At 37.9% G+C, this 25,036-nt stretch overlaps 1 protein-coding gene across 1 annotated transcript; it reads left to right on the forward strand.

Moving 5' to 3' along the window:
- Positions 1-1,700: 1,700 nt before the first annotated feature.
- On the forward strand, positions 1,701-24,818 carry LOC133524041 (probable cytochrome P450 49a1). The gene is made up of 10 exons (XM_061859817.1): positions 1,701-1,893; positions 4,014-4,192; positions 7,298-7,431; positions 14,727-14,815; positions 15,431-15,541; positions 16,100-16,252; positions 17,196-17,405; positions 18,076-18,223; positions 19,622-19,861; positions 23,806-24,818. Exons 1-10 carry the CDS (start codon positions 1,859-1,861, stop codon positions 24,121-24,123), a joined length of 1,617 nt encoding a protein of 538 aa, XP_061715801.1. The 5' UTR covers positions 1,701-1,858; the 3' UTR covers positions 24,124-24,818.
- The last annotated feature ends 218 nt before the right edge of the window (positions 24,819-25,036 follow it).

Consider the following 25,036-nt stretch of genomic DNA (forward strand, 5'->3'; position numbering starts at 1 on the left):
TGGCAAAAAACGGAACCCTTATAGATTCGTCATGTCCGTCTGTCTGTCCGATTCTGTCACAGCCACTTTTTTCCGAAACTATAAGAGCTATATTGTTCAAACTTAGTAAGTGGATGTATTCTATGAACCGCATTAAGATGTTCACACAAAAATAGAAAAAAAAACAATAAATTTTGGGGGTTCCCCATACTTAGAACTGAAACTCAAAAAATCTTTTTTCATCAAACCCATACGTATGGATAGGTCTTTAAAAATGATATTGAGGTTTCTAATATCATTTTTTTCTAAACTGAATAGTTTGCGCGAGAGACACTTCCAAAGTGGTAAAAAGTGTGTCCCCCCCCCCCCGTAACTTCTAAAATAACAGAATGAAAAATCTAAAAAAAATATATGATATACATTGCCATGCAAACTTCCACCGAAAATTGGTTCGAACGAGATCTAGTAAGTAGTTTTTTTTTAATACGTCATAAAAATTAAAAAAAAAATTTTTTTCATCAAACCCATACGTGTGGGGTATCTAGGGATAGGTCTTCAAAAATGATATTTAGGTTTCTAATATCATTTTTTTCTAAACTGAATAGTTTGCGCGAGAGACACTTCCAAAGTGAAAAAATGTGTGTCCCCCCCCCCCCCTGTAACTTCTAAAACAACAGAATGAAAAATCTAAAAAAAATATATGATATACATTACCATGCAAACTTCCAACGAAAATTGGTTTGAACCAGATCTAGTAAGTAGTTTTTTTTAATACGTCTTAAATGGTACGGAACCCTTCATGGGCGAGTCCGACTCGCACTTGGCCGCTTTTTTTCTATGGACGGGTAAACAGTTTATCCCAAAAATGAATTGCTCATCCTCGAATTATACGATGCCAAACTTGATCTGATAGCTATATGGAGGCAGATATGGAGCCCAGAATGCACTACGGAAGATGTACCTTTGCCCCCCCCCCCCCCTCCCCCTCCCACCAGTCGGGGGGTACCGCGTGTCAACCGGGCTAAATCAGCTCAGAAAGACCTAAGGAACAACTGTGCCAAGTGGCGTCTTTTAAGAAACAATTGCAGGGTCACTGCCACTATTTCCTCTACTATTTGGTCTGTGATGCCTTGTGATGGCGTCATATTATTAGAGACTGAAAACGTAGGTACACGTAAATGTAGGTAAGTACCTAAAAAAAAGATTTATTTACTCGTTATCACATTAAGTATACTACTTTGTTATAACTTATTGTTAGTAGGTACATGAGATATCCATAACAAAATGAGACATGGTTCATTTTGCCAGCAAAACAATGCGCAATTAGCTCTTCAAATTGTTAACTATCCACGTAGCACGCTATAATTGACGTAGATGTACTACAATAATATAATAAATAATAAGCACCGTAGGTACATCCTCTGGTTAGTAATTTTAATCTTTTGTGAGGAAATTGCATATTTTGATTATAATTGACTGACTGCAGAATTAATTATGAATTTTCTTCTACTAAAATATTCTGTTAACTTCAGAGGACTAATAAAATTATAAAATAAATTTTAATGAAGTAATTTGTGACATAGGAAAATCGATCATTCTCGATCCTCATGTATGACCAACACATGTCAATAATGTGAATCATGTCTAATAAATAACACAATTTTATCGACATTTGTCTGCGGGACATCCCTACAGCGGCGTGCCGGTTACCGGCAGTCGTATGTATAAGCATTATCGAATCGACAGTGCTCGCGCCTAGTGCTTTGCGGTGAATCAAATAAAGTTTTTGAAAACAGAATACAGTGAATATTTGAACATGAATGGTGAAGTGTTGTAGTAATATTAATTGCAGTAGTTAATCAGTGAGGATTTTTTCAAGATGGCAAAATCTACTGTTTTGTTTCGGCAATGCATGTAAGTTATATGAGTTTATTTACAAAAAGTTATTTTATTTATTTAACTAGGTTTTATTAAATTTGTTCGTTAGTAATCGAGACCTTTAGTATCTCTCGTTTTTTGCGTAAGATGTATCAGTTGATGCAATCAATATATTTATGATTGCGTATTTTGTTCTTTATGTTTTTGTCATTAATTTTAATATTATTACAAATTTATAAACTACTTATAATTATTTAACGCAGTGTATGTGTAGTGTAATGAAGGAAGTCCAAAAAAAAACATTAATTGTGCTGCTTAAGCTAATAAAAAAACTGTATTTTATTTTAAGTAAATTAAACATATTAATTATCAACTATTTGTACTTAAAAACCAGCTCGAATCATAAATAAAAACAAAATCACATCAACGAGCAGTGTCAACCAGTAATTCGCAGAATTACTGAGCTTTAGCAACTTTTCAACACTTCCTCTTTACACGCAGTCCATTGAACTCCCTACAAGACCTCCTTCACTCTCACTGAACAAAAGCAGCAATGTACGCAAAAGCTTATTATGTCCAAACCGATTCGTTCCTTTGGCCTTGAACTTGATACCTCTAAGAACTGCGTATAAAGTTTCGCATTTATTGACCGGACCGCATTCTTATTCTTACCACGCAGTTGCCATACTACGCTTGAAGAACCTCAAAGTTATTCTAAATTAGACCTTAAGAGCATGATATAAAGTTTATATTGAAATATTATGGTATGCGTTTTTATGTGTAGATGTGCAACGCAGACTGGTTTTAATAAAAACAAAAGACGATCGCCCACGCATACTTGGAATGAAAGAAGTTAGCACCATTTAAGACAAACAATCGATAAGGGAATGTAATAACGGTAAAGCTTAATTTGCGGACTTTGACAATCTATATTTAGAATCAATTAGTTATTTGCAATAGTTAGTAGGTATCTAAATAAATGGACACTACCAAAATAAATCTATTTCCATCAATATATGTATCGTAATTATTTGCGTGTGGATTCAAATTATCATCTTTATTGCTTGCTGTGATTCAATAATTTAGGAAGCTTAAAATAAATGAAAAGCGGAATATTCACTGTCTCGGGTGAGACTTGAACTCGCGACTCCGGATCACAAGCCCATCGCTCTGCCAACTGTGCTCCTTAGACTTCACTCGATGACAGCGAATATTTCCACCATGTCACTCATAAGTATGTGTGTTAGGGAGGGCTTAGCTCATAAATGAAGCTTTGAGGTATCGTTTGCAAACATTTCTGCTAAAACAAAAGTGTGTTCATCTTGGCATAATACCCGTTTATATTATATAAAAACACGTGCCTCGAGTGGTCTTGTTACCTAATTTGTTAATTTGTTTTATAGGTACCTAATTAATGAAAAATGGCATCTCGTAATACTTAGTCTATGTGCTTATTAAAAATAGATTGTTAACCAAGTGCAATAGTCCAAGACTGAAATGGTGCCTTAGACCTGAGTTAAACACTACTTATACTTTTCATTTCGAATCCGAGGAAAGTTCGTGTGAGACTTAGCAACATACTCGTAAGTTAATAAGTTATGATAGTTCCTAATAAAATGTCATTATGTTTGTAAACATATAGGTATGTTATATGATAACAAAATACGAAAACAGGTTTGTTATAAATATTTACCTTATTTTTAAAGCAGTCTGGTAACCTACTACTAAGTACTCATCATTCCCGATAACGTTGTATGCTAATTTTAGCTCACAAACAAAACAATTGAACTGCATTGAGATAATTTCGGTAATGGGATAATTTTGAAGATCGTAATTTTCTGCATTTATGTAGGGCTAATATGCAGGCCTAGCGAATGATTGGCGCGAGATAGACTACCCGTATTTTTCTAACTATGTCTATTAACGAGGGACGGGTAGTCTTTCTCGCCGCGAGATACTCTCGCGCCAATCATGTGCTAGCCCGGATGGTCGGTGTTTTATCATCTGTCATCATGCCTGTCTCGTTCTAACAAGTATGTAAGTACGAAAGTGACGCATGACATGACAAGTGATATACATGCGACTATGATACCGCCGCAGGCTCTTCGTAAATAGTCATGTAGATACTGATAAAACTAACATATATTTTTTTACAGTATCCCTCGTCAATCTCGCTCCGTCAGTACGACCTCACCCCATCGCACATCAACGTCGCCGCAACGTCGCTCTGTCGCCGCGCCGTCGCCTGCGACATCGCTCAAACCCTTCAACGAGATCCCTGGGCCGCTAGCGCTGCCTATGTTGAGGCATTCTGCACACGTTTTACCCAGGATAGGTAGGTGTTTAGTGAACAAGTCACTTTATCCTTGTCTCGCTAGCGACATCGAGACCAACGAGATCCCTGGGCCGCTAGCGCTGACAATATTGAGGCATTTTGCACACGTTTTACCCAGGAGAGGTAAATATTACTCGCTCGTTTTCGTTACCACTCACTGTATGTTGCCACTGTTGCCAGCGCCATCGCTTTAACCCTTCGGCGAGATCCGAGATCTCTGGACCGATCCGAGATCGCTGCCTATGTTGTGGCATTTGCACACGTTTTACCGAGGATAAGTAAGTTATTATCGCTTGTTTACTATGTCGCTGGTTGACATCGCTCAAACCCTGCAGCGAGATCTCTGGGCCGCTGGCGCTGTCTATGTTGAGGCATTCTACACACGTTTTACCGAGGATCGGTAAATAGTATTCGCTCATTTATGCCACTGTATGTCGCTAGCGCCATCGCTTTAACCCTTCGTTGAGATCCGAGATGCCTGGACGCTGCCTATGTTGTGTTGAGGCATTTTGACACGTTTTACCCAGGATAGGTAAGTTATACTCGCTCTTAACTATGTCGCTGTTTGTCGCCAGCGACAACGCTCAAACCCTGCAGCGAGGTCAGCGAGATCCCTGAGCCACTGGTGCTGCCTATGTTGACGCATTCTGCACACGTTTAACCTAAAATACGTTTTACCCAAGTAAGAAGTACTAAGTATTTTAATAGAAACTCGCTCGTTTACCATGTCGCTGTCGTCATCGCTGGCGCTATCTATGTTGAGGCGTTTCGCACACGTTTTACTCAGGATAGGTAAGTATTTCATCATCATCCTCCTAGCGTTTGTCCCGTACTGTGACGGGGTCCGCTTTCCTACTTTTCTCCTTCCACTTCGCTCTATCCTAGACGTCGTTTTGCGATAACTCACAGGCGTTTAAATATTTTCGGCGATGACATTGCGCCAACGCTGCCTTGGTTTGCCCCTCCTGTTTAGGCCTGGTAAGGAAAAACTAAGGGCTTTGTTCAAAATTCTTCCACGCTTCAATTGGAATGCCATCTGGTCCTACGGCTTTATTGTTGGCCATCTTGTTTAAAGATTTCTTGACTTCCGATGGTGATATAGGTGCTATCATTCCTTTATTAAGTTGCGGTGTCGGAAGACTCAAGATGGGACTTTTAGTATTCAGAAGTACGTTGTAGTACTCATACCAGCGCTGTAAAATATCGCTATACAGTAGATCTGTCCATTCGAGCCCTTTAGCAGTTTCGTTTTTGTGATGTCTTTAGTTGCCTGATTTCGTCTCTTTGCAAGTTTATATGTTTTTCGGGCCTTCTTTACTCTCCAAGCTGTCGTAAATACCTTTCAGGGCTTTAGACCTTTCTTGAGCGACTACTTTCCTGGCTGCTTTCTTGAGATTTTTATATTCTTCCCTATCTTCATCCGTTTAAGTGACTTGCCATTTTTAAAAGCAATTTTCTTCTCTTCTAGAACAGTTTGCACTGGCTGAGTCCACCAAGGGTCTCAAGTGTTTAATAGTAGGTAATTTTGAACCCGCGTGTTCATTTTATCGCTGTCTTGCTACTTGCTAGCGACATTGCTCAAACCGTTCAGCGAGATCCCGGGGCCTCTGGCGCTTTCTACTTAAATACGAGTATATTGAGGTTTTCTGCACACATTTTACCCAGGAAACCAGAAAAGGTAATAAAGTGCAAAACAAACTTGCGGGTGTTCAAGCACGTAAATTTTAAATCTTAATAAACAAGAAGTCTTCTTGTCTGAGTTTCTCATTATATAACACCCGCCACTCTATTCAACATATGTTAATGCGGTTAGGGTTAGTTTACATTAAGTTATTAGAGACGTTACTACTGGTGACTTCTACTGAGTCCGCTCACGCTGCTGTTTACTGTTTGTATAATAGAACACTAATATTTTGCACCTATTAACATGTTTTTGACCTACATATACGAGTAGGCATGCTTTTTTAACGTTTAGTTTCGCAAGGTAGCCGGTCATACTTTACCGTTAAACCAACCCCAAAATCATGAAATAATGTTTCACAGTTTAATTTGCATGTCGAAACCATTTGAATAAGTCCTTCGCAATTCCTGTCACTACACTTTTCTTATCACATTTCACACCACACATACTTCTCAGAGCTCTCAACTCCACATTGCATTCGACTATAGGTATCTCTCACGTCGAATGATGACAGTTCATTTTTATATGGAGTAGCTAACACGTGAAATGTTTGTTTTGAAGTTTAGCACACAAATTTATTTCGAAAGGTAACTTTTATTTAATAAAAATACGATAATAAATAATAAATATTATACGACATTATTACACAAATTGACTAAGTCCCACAGTAAGCTCAATAAGGCTTGTGTTGAGGGTACTTAGACAACGATATATGTAATATATAAATATTTATAAATACTTAAATACATAGAAAACACCCATGACTCAGGAACAAATATCCATGCTCATCACACGAATAAATGCCCTTACCAGGATTTGAACCCGGGACCATCAGCTTCGTAGGCAGGGTCACTACCCACTAGGCCAAACCGGTCGTCAAACGATAAGAACATATTTCTGCAATTATTTTTTAACTTAAGCCCAACCAAAAGAGACTTGAAGGTTCTGTCATAGCAACCATCATTCCGCGAGAGAGGATTGTTGACTTTTTTAAAGTGTAAACGAAGCTTTAGTCTAGATTGTTCACTAAGAATCCAGTTTGTCTATATTTAGAAATTAACTGGATTCACGGGACAGATGGCGTAAATCCGAGCCAAAAACTGGTCTGGCGGCTTTCTATAACGCATTAGGGCTTAGAGATGAATTCCAAAATTACTTTTCTGGGGGCCTAATAGCCATGGTAACAATCATTTGCAGAAAACGAAACGAAACGCTAAGAAACGTAAATATTTAATGTATTGAAATAATGTCTTAAAGTTCAAACTGAGACGGTTCCTCGTTCCGTTGCATTTTGGACGAAATGATACAGACCGAAGCTTAGCAGACTGCCTATTTAGCAGAGCTGTGGGTAGTATAGCTATCAAAGTGAAATATAGAAGTGAGGTAAATAAAACCCAGTTTTAACCACAACCCGTAATTCGCAGGTAACTTCCACCACACAGTCGGCTTAGGCCTGCTAGAAGGCCTGCAATCCCGCTACGGAGACCTCGTGCGTCTAGCGAAAGCCTCTCGCACCCGCCCAGTGCTGTACATCTTCCACCCCGAGCTGATGAGAGAGGTACATTACAATAAAGGATGACTCTCGTTAGGACGGTCCGGGTCCGAGCCGAGGCATCCGATACTTCGTTTTCTATAGAAACCATCACGTGATCACCGGTCACATGTCATAGAAAATGAAGGGTCGGTTGTCTCGGCCCGGGCCCGGGCTATTCTAGCGTGAGTCGTCCTTAATGCAGTCATGCTTCGGTGTTTCCTTCTTGCATAAGACCCAGTACATTACATCTTCCACCCTCATGAGAGAAGGAAATTTTACACGATAAGCGCCTAAAACACATTTTAGACTACACTATTTCACGGTTTCACAGATAGGGTGGTGTGGGGTAATGTGTGGTGTAGGGGTTAGGGCACTTATTTATGGAGGCAGGGTTTAACACAGCTCAAAAGGTGAATTGGTTTACTCAAGGGTCTCCATTAACGCTAGAGAGGATGGCTGTAGATCTAAGTTCCAACACCATAATATTGACCGTAGGTACACAAAATAGTACAGTAAGTCCGGTTAATTTTTCACACTAATCTAGTCAGATATAAACCACTAGTTTAGATATATATGTATAGGTATGAAATAATGACTCGAGACGAGATTTGTATAAATATTAAATAATACGAAAAATCTTTTTTAACTGGATTTATTCATTTAAAAAAATAACATAATATATAAAGACTAAAAATAAGAAGTCACTAAAGTGTACCTTTATATTGAAAATATTAGGTAAATTCAACAACAAACCTGTTAGTTAATAATCAGTAATCTAAACTAACCTAATTCCTAAACTATTAACCTCATATAATTCAAATGAACATAATAACTTGTCACGCAATCTAATTATCTTTCATGTAACATCGGACAGATTGTTCGTAATTGTAAATAAGTTCGGCATTCATTAACATGTCATGCCTATCAGGCTATCATGTGTTTATTTTCTATTACAGGTCCACAGCAGCTAACTAATAATAAAAACTCGAATCATAAAAAGTGGTCCTTTTTGCTCATTTGTAAAACAAATCCCTTTAATACCAAACGAACAAGAATAACTATAGAAATTTGACGAGAGCTCAAAAATAAATTTTGGCAAAAAAGAATATTTTTAGTACAAGCTTTTATCGCTGACGCTGACTGTACTTTTCTTACCACAGGCAACTAATACCCATCGAGATAATTCTGAAACCCCAAACACAATTGCGTTGTTTCATCAATCATCACAGAGTTCCCATAGCCACCTCCTGTCTCCAGCATCAGATCAACTCTATGGTCGATTGTCACCCGACATACATATATGTATGCTAATTTTCAGTCACGTAAACCTTTTTTCTAAGTTTAAAATGTATTGAAAACTTTGTCTATCTATATTCCGTCGCTGTCTGAAACAAATTAAAACAAAAGAGACACGTTGGCTGTTAAGAATGGAATTAAAAAGTAAACACAATTAGAAAGTATACTCTGCAACTAACCAGTCTCATTTAAAATTCTAGAATTTCGGCTTTCGAGTCAGACGACTCGGACGTAACGGCAGCTTTCGCACAATCACTTTTTAAATATGGAATTCATAAGTTGCAATTAAATCTAAGTAGGTGCCAGACAGGTTTCATTAGAAAATTGTATGATGAATGCGAATACAAGCAGGTAACTTATACCTTCTGCATTGAATAGCTGTCACGTCAAATGATTGTAAGCATTTTTTTGAAGTTTATTACATTAATCTATTTAGAAGTGTATCATTTAAATTATGAAATTAGGCACATTCATAATGAGGCGAGCTCATATTCGACACGGTTTCCCATCACTAAAACCGGCGGCCCTTCGCCAATCCCTAGTTTCCGGGAATCGCCTACGAGCGCCGCGCGCGCGCCGCCTCGGCAGCCAGTGCGAGCCAGACACTTCTAGCGAGCGGTCACGCTTCTCGTCCCTACGCTCGCCGCTCTCGCGAGTGCGATATACGTACCGAACCGACGCGAGTGATATTGTTATTATTGTACCGAGATCGTTCTTTGTGATTAGTTATCCAATAAATAATTGCAATCTTGCTCGTGGGTTTCTATTATAATAACCACTCAAAGGAACCCACAATAATAATTAGGGACCATCATTTGACGCGAACGATATAGAAGAGATGGAGAAAGTAGATGATTGCAAAAACGCCCATAGTAGCATGGTAGTTATTACGAACGCTATCAATACCAGCAGATGGAGCGTATGCTTGTTTGCCACAACGTGACACACGACTTTTCATGACTAGACATAGAAGATGTGGCAGAATAAAGTAATTGACAAAATGAAATATCGACATGTCCGTTATCGATGTTACCTTAAAGTTATAGATATTTTTAACATTGTATGAGAAGATACGAGTAGCAACTGCGAAATACACAACACGTTCGATATCTCCTTTGATATATTTTATTTTCCGTATTTTGCTATTCTTTTGGCATTGTATTAGTACAGTTTACGTTTTTATTTTTAGGTGCTAAATATTTATTTATTTAATTAGTTATTTAAACTTTATTGCACAATAAAAATAAGTACAAATGGCGGACTTAATGCCTTAAGTGCATTCTCTACGTACGTAATATATGTAGTTAGTAAAGAAATTATGTACCGATTTGTAATTGATTTTCATTCTTGATATTTCTCGGTAATTTACAGCAAGTAGAAGTTACACCTTTTAATTATTAATCTATTACTGACTTATCGATAACAGATTTATCGATGGTTCATTTTGTGAAACACTCGTTCGTGCCACAAAAACTTCTATATCTGTCCATGACACAACCCTTTTATTATAAATGCGAAAGTAACTCTATCTTGCTGCCTATCTATCGGTCTATTACCTCTCTACACTTAAAATGCTGAACCGATTAAAACGAAATTTGGTATAGAGATATTTGCGACCCTATAGACCGCGAGCCAGGAGCATATATCGTCAGTCATCGCCTCCCGGCTGATACTTTGTCAGAAGATAGTTAAGATGAATAAAAAAAAATGTCAGCCGGTTATATGGCGGTGGAATACCGTCAGTTAATGACATCAACATGTAAAAAAAAACAGTCATCGCCTCCCGATTGTTATTGTGTCAGATGATAGTTTAGATGCTGTTTTAAATTATAAAAACCGTTAGCCGGTTGTATCGCGGTGGAAAGGCCGTCAGCTGGTAACATGAATATGCAAAAAACACGCGCCTTACCACTTGTCCACAAAGTATGCGTAAATTGCGTGATCCGTTTATTTGAAACGCCTGATGGAATGCTACATGCAAAGTTTCATGATTTTATTATTAGTATCATAAAAAGGTAAAGCGCTTATTTTAACATGTTCATGCGACCAGCTGACGTTCTTACCACCGCACGAACTATCATTTGACTAAGTATCAAACGGGAGACGATGACTAAATTTTTTTTCGGTGGCTGCCGTTCCTCAACCTACCAACGTAGCAGCAGCTGACATCCACGAGGGTTCATCATACAGAGCCGTTAACCACTATAAGAGTTTTCGCCCGGGAGGCGACTGGTCATGGAAATATGCTCCTGGCTCGCGGTCTATATGTCCTTCATAGGTATTTTTTTATCAATTATAATCATCATTCCACGCAAATGTCACGGCCGTAGAAGCTAATGATTCAATAAAAGCTAAATGCAAGTGAAAACAGTCCATTTAAAGTCAAAGACTAAAGAATTCGAGTCATTTGTTCCGAAAATATCCTACATTCAAGTACAGATATTATCAAAAGAAACCTTAGTCCTTAAGTTATTGACCTCCTTCAGTTCAATGGAACCTTGATTATATTATATCAATTCACAAACCAATGTTAATTCAATAATAAGCTCCTAATTATGTCTTGATCCCTATATTCTTAACAACTTTTCAAAAACTGAGGCCATGCTTATACTGGTCAGCGAACGGCAAAGTGGTGAGTTACGCGTTAGAAACTACGAGGGTAAGTTCAAAAGTTTACGGAATTCAACAATTCAAAAATGTATTAGTAAGTAGACCTCAAGAGCTCTTTCACGAGTCAATACAACATTTACAGTGACATGAAAAATACAAACAAACATTTACAAATACAACAGTAAATACCTGGGTAAACAATTACATTATAAAAATCTTAAAATAAATAATTACTACAATATACATAACAGAGACGGAGATTTAAAAGTCCCCGATGTCAGATAAAATACTAATATTATTAAGAATTGGAGCTGTAAAGGCTCAAAAATAAATACCTAGCATTACCATATAGAGGTGAGGATGAACATAATATCTACTACAGTACCATTTGGGAACTCATTAATAATACTTATATAATTATACGTATACCAATTATCAGCCTAATGAGCTCAAGTCAATCCGGAAGAACTTTGCAAGAAATTTTGGCTCACTTGTACAGCAAAGATAAATTTATTATTTTTTAGGTTCAGAAACATTAGTATCCCAATGTTACAAGTGTATTTACCTACCTAAAGAGACCTTATATTGAAAAGGAAAAACAGTAAGGTCTTTATATTTTGATTGATAAATCTGCCATTCCACGAACTTTTAGACCTTCCCTCAGTCCCCTTGTAAAGTTAAATCTTATCAATTGACGTATAATGTCAAAGGTTATGTTTGTATACAATTTTACATACACAATAGGAATGATAATTCTCAGCGCTTACTCGTTGCGTGATCGTATGATAATATTATCTACAATACTGACATAAAAAGTATTTTAAGAACCCAGCTAGATAAAAATTATGTGCAAATTGATGAGATGAGGTCAGCTTGGGCGGCTCCTTGACTGGGCGCCATGTCACACCGATAACTTATCGGTGAGACCTAGTAGAAATAGTTCCATGATTCTCATGAGTGTCCTGAGAAAGGTGGTATAGCCGATCGTTTTTTTTTTGGGTTCCGTACCCAAAGGGTAAAAACCGGACCCTATTACTAACACTCCCCTGTCCATCTGTCTGGCTGTATAGATATACAGCCAGACAGACAGATTTCTGTCATGTTGACAATGTCAAATATTGTATAAGTAATTCCGCGGAAGAGAGTTGACTATAGAATTTTATTTTATTATATCTTTTATCGACCGATCACAACTAATATCACCAGTAATAATGGCTGTAAATAGTGTATGGGTAATATTTAAAGCTTGGGGCGGGGTATATTTATAGAGAAGGGATAACTTCCAGTGATATGTGTCAGATAAGTCACATAGATCTATTTCGAAGTCAAAACTGACGCCGATCCTTAAACCTGACGAAACCGACGACCCGATCGTCCCTATTGATGAAAAACCTATTTTATTTTAATTTTAATGGCTTCCCAATCTTTTATTCTATAGAAACGACGACCGGCGACCTAGAGAACATTAAGTCTTATTTTCGTAAATAATAATGTGCACAAATCGTGATAGTTTTAATTTGTTTTATTTTCTTACGATGATTTAATTTCATTAAAGAAATTAATATCATTTAACAGAGGGCCCGTGGGATGCTAGAGATAATATGAAACCGCTACGCTTCGGTGTGAATCAGACTGCACGGCGCACGCGCACGCCACGTGCTACCTTAATTTATGTGTTATTGTTCACGATTGTTTTGATTCTCTGCGGTATTACCTAATGACTTGTACTTAGGTGATTAAAGCTGTGACTGTGAGCTGTGTGGTGACGACTAATAGAATCGTGAGCCACTTTGAACCTGAAAATCATTATGGTTTTCTTATTATTATAAGTCCTAGGCAAAAAAGCGTTGGTGGCCTAAAAAAACGCTAGTAGCCTAGCGCTAAGAGCGTGCAACTTACAATCCGGAGGTCGGGTTCAAACCCCGGCTCGTACCAATGAGTTTTTCGGAACGTATGTATGAAATGTCATTTGATATTTATCAGTCGCTTTTCAAAACGCACTAATTACCACCACAAGTTCATAGCTATAATGAACCGTATAACTACAGAAAGAAGGTTAATTTTTGTTTAATTAGGTTTAAGTAATTAGTACCAGTATTATTCTTGATTTATGTCAATGACTTACCTGCGAATATACCAGAATGGGCACAGATCAGCCTTTTTGCAGATGACACACATATAGGAGTCAGACACAAAGATCAACCATCGATGGAAAGACACCTAAGATGCATCACAGACATATTGCACAAATGGTTTGAATGTAACGGCATTGTTTTAAATAAAAATAAAAGTACATTTGTGAACTACAAGACACTTTCAAGTACAAGAAATACTAATATAACAACTACTTTTGAGTACACTCACAATACATGTTTCTTAGGCTATGAAATTGACAGTCAACTAGCACATTGCATGCATATTGATAAAGTTTGTAATAGATTAGCATCAGCCAATTACGCATTGCTGAAACTAAAACCTCTAGTTAACAAAAAAACTTTAAAAACTGTATATTATGCCTATGTTCAAAGTGTACTAACTTATGCGATTACTATTTGGGGAAATGCAGTAGATGTAAACCGGGTATTAATTTTACAAAAACGCTCGATTAGAATAATATGCGGGGTAAATTGGCGCACATCTGCGAGGACCTACTTTGTGAAGCTTGAGATAATGACGGTCATATCATTGTTTATATACAACTCTGTGTTGGAAATTCACAAGAATGCAAGCACTTTACTTAAGCGTTCGGATTGTCACAATTATAATACAAGGAACAGTAGTAAACTAATACTTCCATCACTTAGATTAAAAAAGTGTCAAAAACAGGGAATTTTCATTAAAATAAAGCTATTTAATAAACTGCCCACAAATGTCACAGATTTACCTTATAATGTATTCAAAAACACGGTCAAGACTTTTTTTCAAAACCATGCCTTCTATTCGATTACTGAATATTTATCATTACAAAATATTTTAATTGAAGCAAATTGTAAATAGATTTTTAATATTATTAATCGTATTTACTTCGTATAGTAAATTCATAGTGTAGAATATTGTGAAATACTGACTTACCATGTAATGATCATGTTACATTATGGTTAATAAATAAACTAAAACTAAAACTAAAAACTAGTGAGTTTTGCTTGTCACCTGACGATTTATTTCTAGTTGATTTTCTGAAAATTTTATATCTAAAAGAGCTTTTATTAGAACATTGGGATTGGCTTAGATAATGGATTGTAAGTCGGAAATAAGGGATTGCCGGTCATGTAGTTATAACCGAGCGTAGAGAGGCCGCACATGGTTACAAGGCTGGCAATCCCTTTCTCGGGATATTTAGAGTTCATCTCAAACAAATGCAACTAAATTAAAATAAAACTTGGTATTAATGTATGACTGTTTTTTTTTTTCAGGTATACGAGAGCTGCTCCACGGAGCCGCCTCAGTGGGCGCGATCTCCACTCCAATCACACCGAACTTCTACAGGCTGTCCGTTCCACGGGTGAGTTATCATAAATAAATTAATACTATTTTTATGGGGTAATCTTACCCTATATAGATCGAATTTGGTAAACTGAATGACGGTGGATGTGTGGATGACGACCGTGTTTTATTTCCATTAATTTCAAGGGTCCATACTGACCTTATATTAAGTAAATTTCTCAAAGTATTCTAATTATCTCCATTTCGGAAATAATCAATAAAAAAAAACTTTTAAGGCCCTTAGGTCCTGTTTAGTGTTTACATATTGATTAGGGTTTACGAGTTATACCTAGTACTTACTATCTCGGACAATCGATAAAAAAATAAATATTATTGGACAGTATTACACAAGTTGACTAAGGTCTGATTTTTCAAACATCAGATAAAGATAACATGCTCCCTTTCTTTCACAAGCAAGAAGAAAAAGAGAGCGTTATCTTTATGTGACAGATAATTTTATCCGATAATTGAAAAATCCCACAGTAAGCTCAATAAGGCTTGTGTTCGATGTTCGAAATGAAATTGATATGTTACAGTTTTCAATTGTTTGGTTGTATACTGCCCCCAACCTCTCTTTTGGACGTAGCTTAATTACGTACCCGGGACCGTCATTTAAATGGTCTTTTTTTTGCAGTGACGAAACTAAAGCGATCTGGGCATCCATAGGAGCACTCCTAGAAGACCCAACTCTTCTGAAAAACTTGGAAAAATCTTTCAATGATATCGCAGTAGACGCTACGAGGAGGTAAATAGACGTATTTATATCGCATACATTGTTCCTAAATCTCTATATTAAGTCATTTTCATAACCGCTAACGAATCTATAAATTTATAAACTCTTTAAAATCGTCCCTAACCCTAAGGTTGTCTGGAAGAGATCGCTCTTTAGCGATAAGACCACCTGTTGTCTACCATAGTTTAAGTTATGTGCTTAATGTCCTTCTCAAGTTCCTTTTCATATTGGAACAATAAAGAATATTTGTATTGTATTATACGTCGCGAAGAGTATTTAATTTAATGATATATATATATATATATATATATATATATATATATATATATGTATATATATCGCACATGCAAAATTATATTGCTGTGATTGAAATTGTTTGTGCTTAGCTCCTTATGTACTTAACACAACAGTACAGTGTGAGGTCGCTTCACACTGTACCGTAATACCGTTGCACGCCAGTGTTAGTAACGCAATGTAATGGCGTTACTTAGTACTTACAGTATCCGAATTGACGTTATTATAAAATTAAAACTGTCCTCACCTTACTCAGCTCTAGCGGACTCTTTTTAGATTCGGAGAGCTAAGGAAAGCTGAGAACGCGCTGAACGAGGAATTAGAAACTGAAGTGTATCGCTGGGCACTGGAGACTCTAGGCATGGCGGCGTTGGGCACTAGACTTGGGTGCCTCGCCGGTGCTACCCATGTACCCACTTCAGAAAACAGGTAACAACAACACAACATTTACACTAAGAATTGGAAACTGAAGTGTATCGCTGGGCACTGGAGACTCTAGGCATGGCGGCGTTGGACACTAGACTTGGGTGCCTCGCCGGTGCTGCCCATGTACCCACTTCAGAAAACAGGTAACGACAACACACTTTTACTCTAAGAACTAAAAATGCAGCTGTATCTCTGGACCCTGGAGGCATGGCGGCATTAGCCATTAGGTTGGTTGCCTCGTCGGTCTGCCCATGTATCACTTTAGAGAATAAAGAGACGAGGTAATTATTATCGAACTATCACACAACAAGCTGATAGTTAAGAGTACCTAATTTCCTACAAGGTATATTGTTGAAGTAATGATACTAATAATTAGTAATATAAACTAACTAAATTAAACCAAATAAAATAAGAAAACATAAACATAAGAATATAAAAACCCCCCTCCTATGAAAAGTCCCCCAGGTCTGTCCCCTGCGGAAGGGTGCCCATAAGGCTGGCTACGTTCCCTCGTTGAATGGCGATGCCTATTCTTTGGCCTAGGAATGAGCCAGCCCTAGGGTCACCCGTGGTCTCAAACAGTTAAAAAAAAACAGAGTACCTTTAAAAAAATGAAAACGGGTTACTTTGTAGTGTTTAAAGTGAAGTATAAGTGGAAATATTAAGCGAGATTCGCTCAGTTTTCCACTTTTCAACCCACCGCTCTACGGTCCGAGGAAAATGGGAGACCCCTTCAAACTTGGATGTCCGTCATCAACATGACCTAAGGAAAGCCCAAATCAATGACACGACAACCCAGAACCGAAGATTATGGCGAAGGAATTTTTCCACTTTTCAACCCGCCGCCATACCAGAGCTTCATCTGTCTCCAGAATACGTTTGCACCCTATATAAAATGCCTAACCCACGTACTTACTACATGGCTACATCCTTATAAACATTCTAGAAACCCAGAAAAAACCTCAATGGACGACGAGATCCCGGACCTCTGCTCGCTGTCCAAACGCTGCCCCAGCGGTCTCACTCCAGCAGAAGCGCTGGTCCGGTGTACGAGGGCGATATCTGATGCGGGTTACTTGGTGCGGAGCGAAAACACCCTCAAGACGGAGTCGAAGACGTTTAACAATGCACTGAAGGCGCTGGATAAGCATTACAGGTAAAAAATAAAAATAAGATCATAGTTAAGATTTAGGCAAGACTTACCTATAAAATGTAGACAGAAATGGTCAGAATTGTCTTCAAATATACGGTAATCGTACTAGTGTTGGATGGACATGTTAATGCCCAATAAATAGATTGACAAAGATGACATGTCCCAGGGTGCGTAAATAAGATGCCAATCGTTCACGCTCCGTAGCATAGCGTAGTTATCTCTCTCTGTCACTTTTCCATATTAGTGCGACAGAGATAGTTGCGTTTCGATCGCAACAGAGCGGTAACATTTGGCATCACAGTGTCGGCCACTCAGACGTCTTCCTTATACGCGTATCAATTTTAGATGATGACATTTCAATTTTCCAGCATGTAGGTACACTACATCAAATATCAACTGTAATTGTTGAGTTTGAGTTAAAGTCAAACCAAGATTAGTTGGCAGCGATTTTGATAGCCCAGACAGTACACGGGTTATTTTAAATGTCAAACTTCTATGAAATGATGACGTTTCCTTGACACTTACATCTTCTAGGCTATCAAAATCGCTGCCAACTTATCGTGGTCTGACTCTAGCTACATCACCTGTCAAAGGTTTAGGTTTACTGTATAATTTTGGTTTCGATTTGCTATTCCTAAGGCTAGGTAATGACAATAAGATATTTTACTTCCAGCCTGACAGAGCACTTCGTCCAGCAAGCCATGTCCGAGCTAAACAGCACAAATCCGAAGCCAGAACAAGTCCTCCTAAATAAACTGGCCCCACTGAAGCAGAGGATACTTCCACTTGTTGCTGATGTTTTATTGGCTGGAGTCAATCCTGTAAGTCTTTTTTCAAACGTTCATAAGCGCATTGTAATACCCTACTTGATAGTTGAAAAGTCTTTTTTTCATCTTTATGGAAACTCTTTTCTAAACTAAAGATAATGAATTCCAATCATGTCTTTGTCGTAATCGTAACTTTGATTTTGAAACTAGTTTTTTTATTGTGTTGGTCATTTTTTAATCATTTATTTCGGATAACAAGACCCATACATTACTTATTACACAATATAATAATAAAAACAGAAACATTTAAAAATTAATAATAAAAAAAAGTCATTAAGTAATTAATTTAAAGCATTGTCAAATCATAACATCACTAATAAGAATAAATTAAAAATGAAATAAAATTTAAATGTCAGGTTTTAAAATAATAATTAAGTTAAAAATATTAATTTAATATTACAACGTGATGATAATAATGTCGTGATTTAAAATGCAATAATTTAATTTAATTTATCCATATAATACAATAAATTAAATTAACCTAAATCTAAGTCTTATAACTAAAATAGCCCAACAACACCTCTATTGTTCAATTTGTTCATGTGCATAGCGTTCCACTTTGCAACTATTGGACAATCTAAACTGTCAATAACAGTGTTCAGAAGGCTGTTGGGGCTGACTCGAACACGGCGCATCAGGGAGGCCATTGCATGAAAGAAAAAAAGTATCAAAACCTCTTCTCAGTTACCATAAAATGTTCACCAATACAGTACGTATAAAGCTTAGTTAGATGGTACACTAACTTGCTTGCAAACGTTACAATGCCGACTACTACTAATAACAATAGGGTTGTTTCCAATTTTTTTAAACGCTTGTATTACGTTCTATAGTAACTAAAAGTTGCCCTAAAATTCAACTTTTATACTAAAGACGGCTTCAAACATGTTAAATTAACAAAATATATTTTGACAGATGCTTTCGCGCCCAAAACGCTCTTTGAAAATTGTGTGACGTCACAGCTTACGGTTTGACACAACTACATACACAGGTAGAAGATACGAACTGTCAACTGACATTTGTCATTTGTTGTTTATCGCCTAACTGTCAACAGTGTCAATCCGAGAGTTGTGACGTCATCAGATTCTTCAATTTCGAGTTTGGTCACGTGACGTGTGCCAAAAGATATTTTAAATTCAATATTTACAAAAAAATGTTCATCACAGGTCCCCTAAAAGTAGTTTAACATGTTCTTATAATCCAAAAGAATTTATTGGGATACAATTCTGCCCTAAGTAGATGGAAACAACCCTATTCAATCGACCGATCAAAAACCACCATGTATCGAAACACGTATACCCTGTTCTTGTAACGTCTAAATGATTCTTTGGCAATCAAAAATTCAATAATTAAGAGTTTATCCCTTGCCATCATTCTCTTTTATTTTTCCAATAGTTAGCCCAATCGGCCCTTGCTATGCTCTACCACCTGTCTCTCAACCCCGCGCGACAGCAACGCGCCCACGATGAGATCTGCTGGTCCGCAGCGTCTCATGAAGCTGGTGCTGGGGTCCAGGAGTTACCTTACCTAGCAGCGTGTGCCAGGGAGGCCTTGAGGCTACATCCAGCTACGGGAGGCGTGGTGCGGAGGAGTACGGAGGCTATCAGTGTTGGTGGATACGAAGTGCCTGCTGGGGTAAGTTTAATTCTCGCTAAAGAAACTTCTGTGGTGCCTTAAGGCGTAGTGTATCTAGATGAGTAAGGAAAATATCAGTGTTGAGCTCTACTTATGTCTCAATTTAGAAGTTTTTGTAAGGTGCGCCATTTTTTGATGTTAAAAAAAGTCACCAGCATCCTAGAGCTAGTATCCGAATATGTACGGAAGGAGCGTGTAATGTGGGTGAGGAATAAAGACTGATTAGGAGGCATAAAAGCTTCTGTGCCCGGTGTGCAGTGTCTCAAGAAGCCGGTGCTGCCGATCCAGGAGTTACCCTACCTAGCGGTAGGGAACCCTTGAGGCTACATTCAACTCTAGCGATAGGGAACTCTTGAGGCTACAGGGGGTGTTGATGTTGTGCAGAGGAGTTCGGAGGCGATTAGTGTTAGTGGCTTTGAAGTTCCTGTCGGGGTAGAAACTAATTCTTTAGAAATAGGTGTTTTTTTTTTTTTTGCTAGGGAAGGTCATCTATCTGACATTTAAAAAAACTTGCATTACCTTGCGGAGCTCGGAGTCTATCTATTGATAGCCTTGAAGCTTTGAAGAATTTGGTAGCTTTGAAGTTCATACTAAGTACCTACTATAATTTAAATAAAAATCATGCTTCGTGTTCTACACGAACTGTTACATCGTTCAGGGATATAGTTACCCCGGAACGTAATAAAGATATTTAATTTTTTTTTAAGGTATTTAATTGAGTAAATAAAGGTGCTTAACTATTTACATTGTTTTATGGTACAAACCCAACAAGCAAGTAAGTATCATCTGACCCCCGTACCAGTGTCAACTGTATCACGGTGGTTCAGAATTGAATATATAATAATAACTTTTAAATATTACAAAACGTGATAACTGATAAAATAATTAATTTAATTATGTATTCCAGTTCAAAGGTTTGAAAACTCAACTGTTATTTCATCCTCAATTAGTGTGTAACTAACATTATTAGGGTTTAAGGTGTTATTAATTCGGATCACAATGCTCTTCCCGAAATTATAACTGTTATTTCAAATTTAAATAGCATTTAACAAGAAATAAAGGGCCCCATATAATTTAACAAGTCGCCGTATTTCTGCACAATTTGCGGTGATACAATTAAGTTTCAAGTACGTGAGATTCAGTTTAAGCATCCCTGAGGCAGTCTTAGCCATAAAGCGTTCGCAGTTTACTTACCTAATGCATATTACTTAGAGACAAAGACACAAACTACGAGCATTTATTTGTTCGACCTTATTCCTTTGAGACAAAGTTCAAAAATGTACAGAACAGTATCACGGATTTCGCTTGAAACTTTATTGTCTTGGGTTTCCGGATAAAGGAGTGAGGTGCATAGAAATTATGTATACTGTATGTAACATGAACGCAAGCGTAGGTAAATTGGACTCACGCACTGAAGATTGGCTTGTTGTTGAATAGGGAATATTACGCAAAACTCTGCGTAGATGGCGCCACTAGCACAAACAGAGGGCCTGCCGCGAAACACAAAAATCTAAATTTCGTTATCTGCCTAGAGAGACCCTTGCATTTTTGAGCGATAGATTGGCAGATAACGAAATTTCGGTTTTCGGGTTTCGAGGCAGGCCCTCTGTAAACAAATCGCCTTGACGCATCAATGTCATATTTATTCGTAGTAAATTATCTAACTAAAACAAAAAAGATTACTTTGCTAATCCGCAAAAATATAACGCGCTAGTCAATCAGTGCTAACCCGTTATACTAACTTGCGTATTTTACATGCATTGAATGTTCCCATCCCACCGCGAAAATAAATATAACAACCCGCTACCAAAAGTACAAAATTCGACACGTGTTTCGCTTCACTTCTCTACGAGGCATCCTCAGGAGATTCTGGAGATGTTGACGGTCCGACGTCCGACAACTGAACTAACTCCCGACTGACTTCCCGTTTTCAAGTACGTGAGATTCAGTTTAAGCATCCCTGAGGCAGTCTTAGCCATAAAGCGTTCGCAGTTTACTTACCTAATGCATATTACTTAGAGACAAAGACACAAACTACGAGCATTTATTTGTTCGACCTTATTCCTTTGAGACAAAGTTCAAAAATGTACAGAACAGTATCACGGATTTCGCTTGAAACTTTATTGTCTTGGGTTTCCGGATAAAGGAGTGAGGTGCATAGAAATTATGTATACTGTATGTAACATGAACGCAAGCGTAGGTAAATTGGACTCACGCACTGAAGATTGGCTTGTTGTTGAATAGGGAATATTACGCAAAACTCTGCGTAGATGGCGCCACTAGCACAAACAGAGGGCCTGCCGCGAAACACAAAAATCTAAATTTCGTTATCTGCCTAGAGAGACCCTTGCATTTTTGAGCGATAGATTGGCAGATAACGAAATTTCGGTTTTCGGGTTTCGAGGCAGGCCCTCTGTAAACAAATCGCCTTGACGCATCAATGTCATATTTATTCGTAGTAAATTATCTAACTAAAACAAAAAATATTACTTTGCTAATCCGCAAAAATATAACGCGCTAGTCAATCAGTGCTAACCCGTTATACTAACTTGCGTATTTTACATGCATTGAATGTTCCCATCCCACCGCGAAAATAAATATAACAACCCGCTACCAAAAGTACAAAATTCGACACGTGTTTCGCTTCACTTCTCTACGAGGCATCCTCAGGAGATTCTGGAGATGTTGACGGTCCGACGTCCGACAACTGAACTAACTCCCGACTGACTTCCCGTTTTCAAGTACGTGAGATTCAGTTTAAGCATCCCTGAGGCAGTCTTAGCCATAAAGCGTTCGCAGTTTACTTACCTAATGCATATTACTTAGAGACAAAGACACAAACTACGAGCATTTATTTGTTCGACCTTATTCCTTTGAGACAAAGTTCAAAAATGTACAGAACAGTATCACGGATTTCGCTTGAAACTTTATTGTCTTGGGTTTCCGGATAAAGGAGTGAGGTGCATAGAAATTATGTATACTGTATGTAACATGAACGCAAGCGTAGGTAAATTGGACTCACGCACTGAAGATTGGCTTGTTGTTGAATAGGGAATATTACGCAAAACTCTGCGTAGATGGCGCCACTAGCACAAACAGAGGGCCTGCCGCGAAACACAAAAATCTAAATTTCGTTATCTGCCTAGAGAGACCCTTGCATTTTTGAGCGATAGATTGGCAGATAACGAAATTTCGGTTTTCGGGTTTCGAGGCAGGCCCTCTGTAAACAAATCGCCTTGACGCATCAATGTCATATTTATTCGTAGTAAATTATCTAACTAAAACAAAAAATATTACTTTGCTAATCCGCAAAAATATAACGCGCTAGTCAATCAGTGCTAACCCGTTATACTAACTTGCGTATTTTACATGCATTGAATGTTCCCATCCCACCGCGAAAATAAATATAACAACCCGCTACCAAAAGTACAAAATTCGACACGTGTTTCGCTTCACTTCTCTACGAGGCATCCTCAGGAGATTCTGGAGATGTTGACGGTCCGACGTCCGACAACTGAACTAACTCCCGACTGACTTCCCCCCGACTCCCTCTTTTTCTCGACTGACTGACTGACTTTTGTTTCAGTTGTCGGACGTCGGACCGTCAACATCTCCAGCATCTCCTGATGATGCCTCGTAGAGAAGTGAGGCGAAACACGTGTCGAGTTTTGTACTTTTGGTAGCGGGTTGTTATATTTATTTGCGTATTTATTTTTGAGGTGGGAGGGTGGGAACATTCAATGCATGTAAAATACGCAAGTAAGTATAACGGGTTAGCACTGATTGACTAGCGCGTTATATTTTCGTGGATTAGCAAAGTAATATTTTTTGTTTTAGTTAGATAATTTACTACATATAATATTTATATCTACACTATACTCCAGTAAACCATTTCCCCGCGAAACGCTTATCAATAAAACCATTGACATAAATTTTTTTTTCAGGTCGACATAGTCTTAGCTCACGGAGTCACCAGCAAATCTGAGAACCAGTGGGGCAGAGCCAAGGCCTTCATTCCCGAGCGCTGGTGCAGCGAGGGCTGGGAGCCTCTGAGGGCCTCCCGGGCTCATCCCTTGGCCTCTCTCCCTTTCGGTACCAGGTGCCCAGCCTCCGGCTTCGCTGGGCATGTACTGGCAAGTTTAGCTACCAGGGTTCTGGAGAGGTATAGGCTGGAATGGCACGGGCCGGCGGCGAATATGGTGACTACGGGAGTGAATAAAGTGCAGGCGCCGTATTATTTTGTATTGCAGGATGCACATTAGTTTAACACCCCTGCACCACTTATCCTTTAAACCGAGCAGTCAAACTCGGGCAGTCAAGTTACACATTTTAAATTTTGACATTGGAACTACTATTTTATTTAGGTAATCGACAACGTTGTCTGTAATTTTCTGTACGAATCAGCCTGCCGATTTTTGCGGGGAGGGGCACGTCAAATGTATGGCTATTTGTATGTAAAGTAAAAATAGCGATGTCAGATAAACGTCAGTCCAAACAATACATATGACCATTGGCCGAGTTTTTCGACAGAGGTGTAAGCTCTTAAAGGCGACTCCGGTTTTTAAATCCTCCAAGCGACAACGTGACGAATTACTTTGTCCTAAGCATCTAAGCAAGATTTTCTTTATTTAACTTATAGTTTGATAGAATCAACTTTAAGTAAAACAAAGAGAAAGTGTGTAGGTATTAAGTGTAAAAAAAGTTCAATTTGGGTACGAGAAAACAGTTGCATAGAATTTTCGAACTATTCCTAGGTAGCAAAAATTATTTTCATCTTATTACCCCACTTTAACTTATACCGATTTTATTAATACTGAGAAATGCACTAGAAAACGAATTTAACATTTTGCGTGCATAAGTAAACCGCCTTTATATTCTATGTTCCTTAATTTTAACATTGTATTCTTACAATCTAAGACTTTATATTAATTTAAAAATAAATGGTAATTTATGTCAACTTGTTTAATTTTTAACTACTTACCTACTAACATACTTTAATTTCTAAAACAAAGGAAGTCAAAAACCTTTAAAGTTGTTTAAAACATTAATCTCTGAAGATTCAAATTTGTTTGGTCTGTTATTTAGTTCTAAAAGTTTGACTAATTGTAAGTGAGGTCGCACACGGCGAGTGCGGCGACTTTTTGCAGCGATGCAGCCGCAAAAAGGCAGCGATAC

This window comes from Cydia pomonella, chromosome 13 (assembly GCF_033807575.1).
Source record: "Cydia pomonella isolate Wapato2018A chromosome 13, ilCydPomo1, whole genome shotgun sequence".
NCBI classification, from domain to species: domain Eukaryota; kingdom Metazoa; phylum Arthropoda; class Insecta; order Lepidoptera; family Tortricidae; genus Cydia; species Cydia pomonella.

Excerpts from the sequence above, each read along its gene's own strand:
- LOC133524041 (XM_061859817.1), top strand. The coding sequence starts at position 1,859 with ATGGCAAAATCTACTGTTTTGTTTCGGCAATGCAT. Across the intron at positions 16,253-17,195 it reads GTACCCACTTCAGAAAACAG|AAACCCAGAAAAAACCTCAA; the intron begins GTAACAACAACA and ends TAAACATTCTAG. Across the intron at positions 17,406-18,075 it reads GCGCTGGATAAGCATTACAG|CCTGACAGAGCACTTCGTCC; the intron begins GTAAAAAATAAA and ends TTTTACTTCCAG.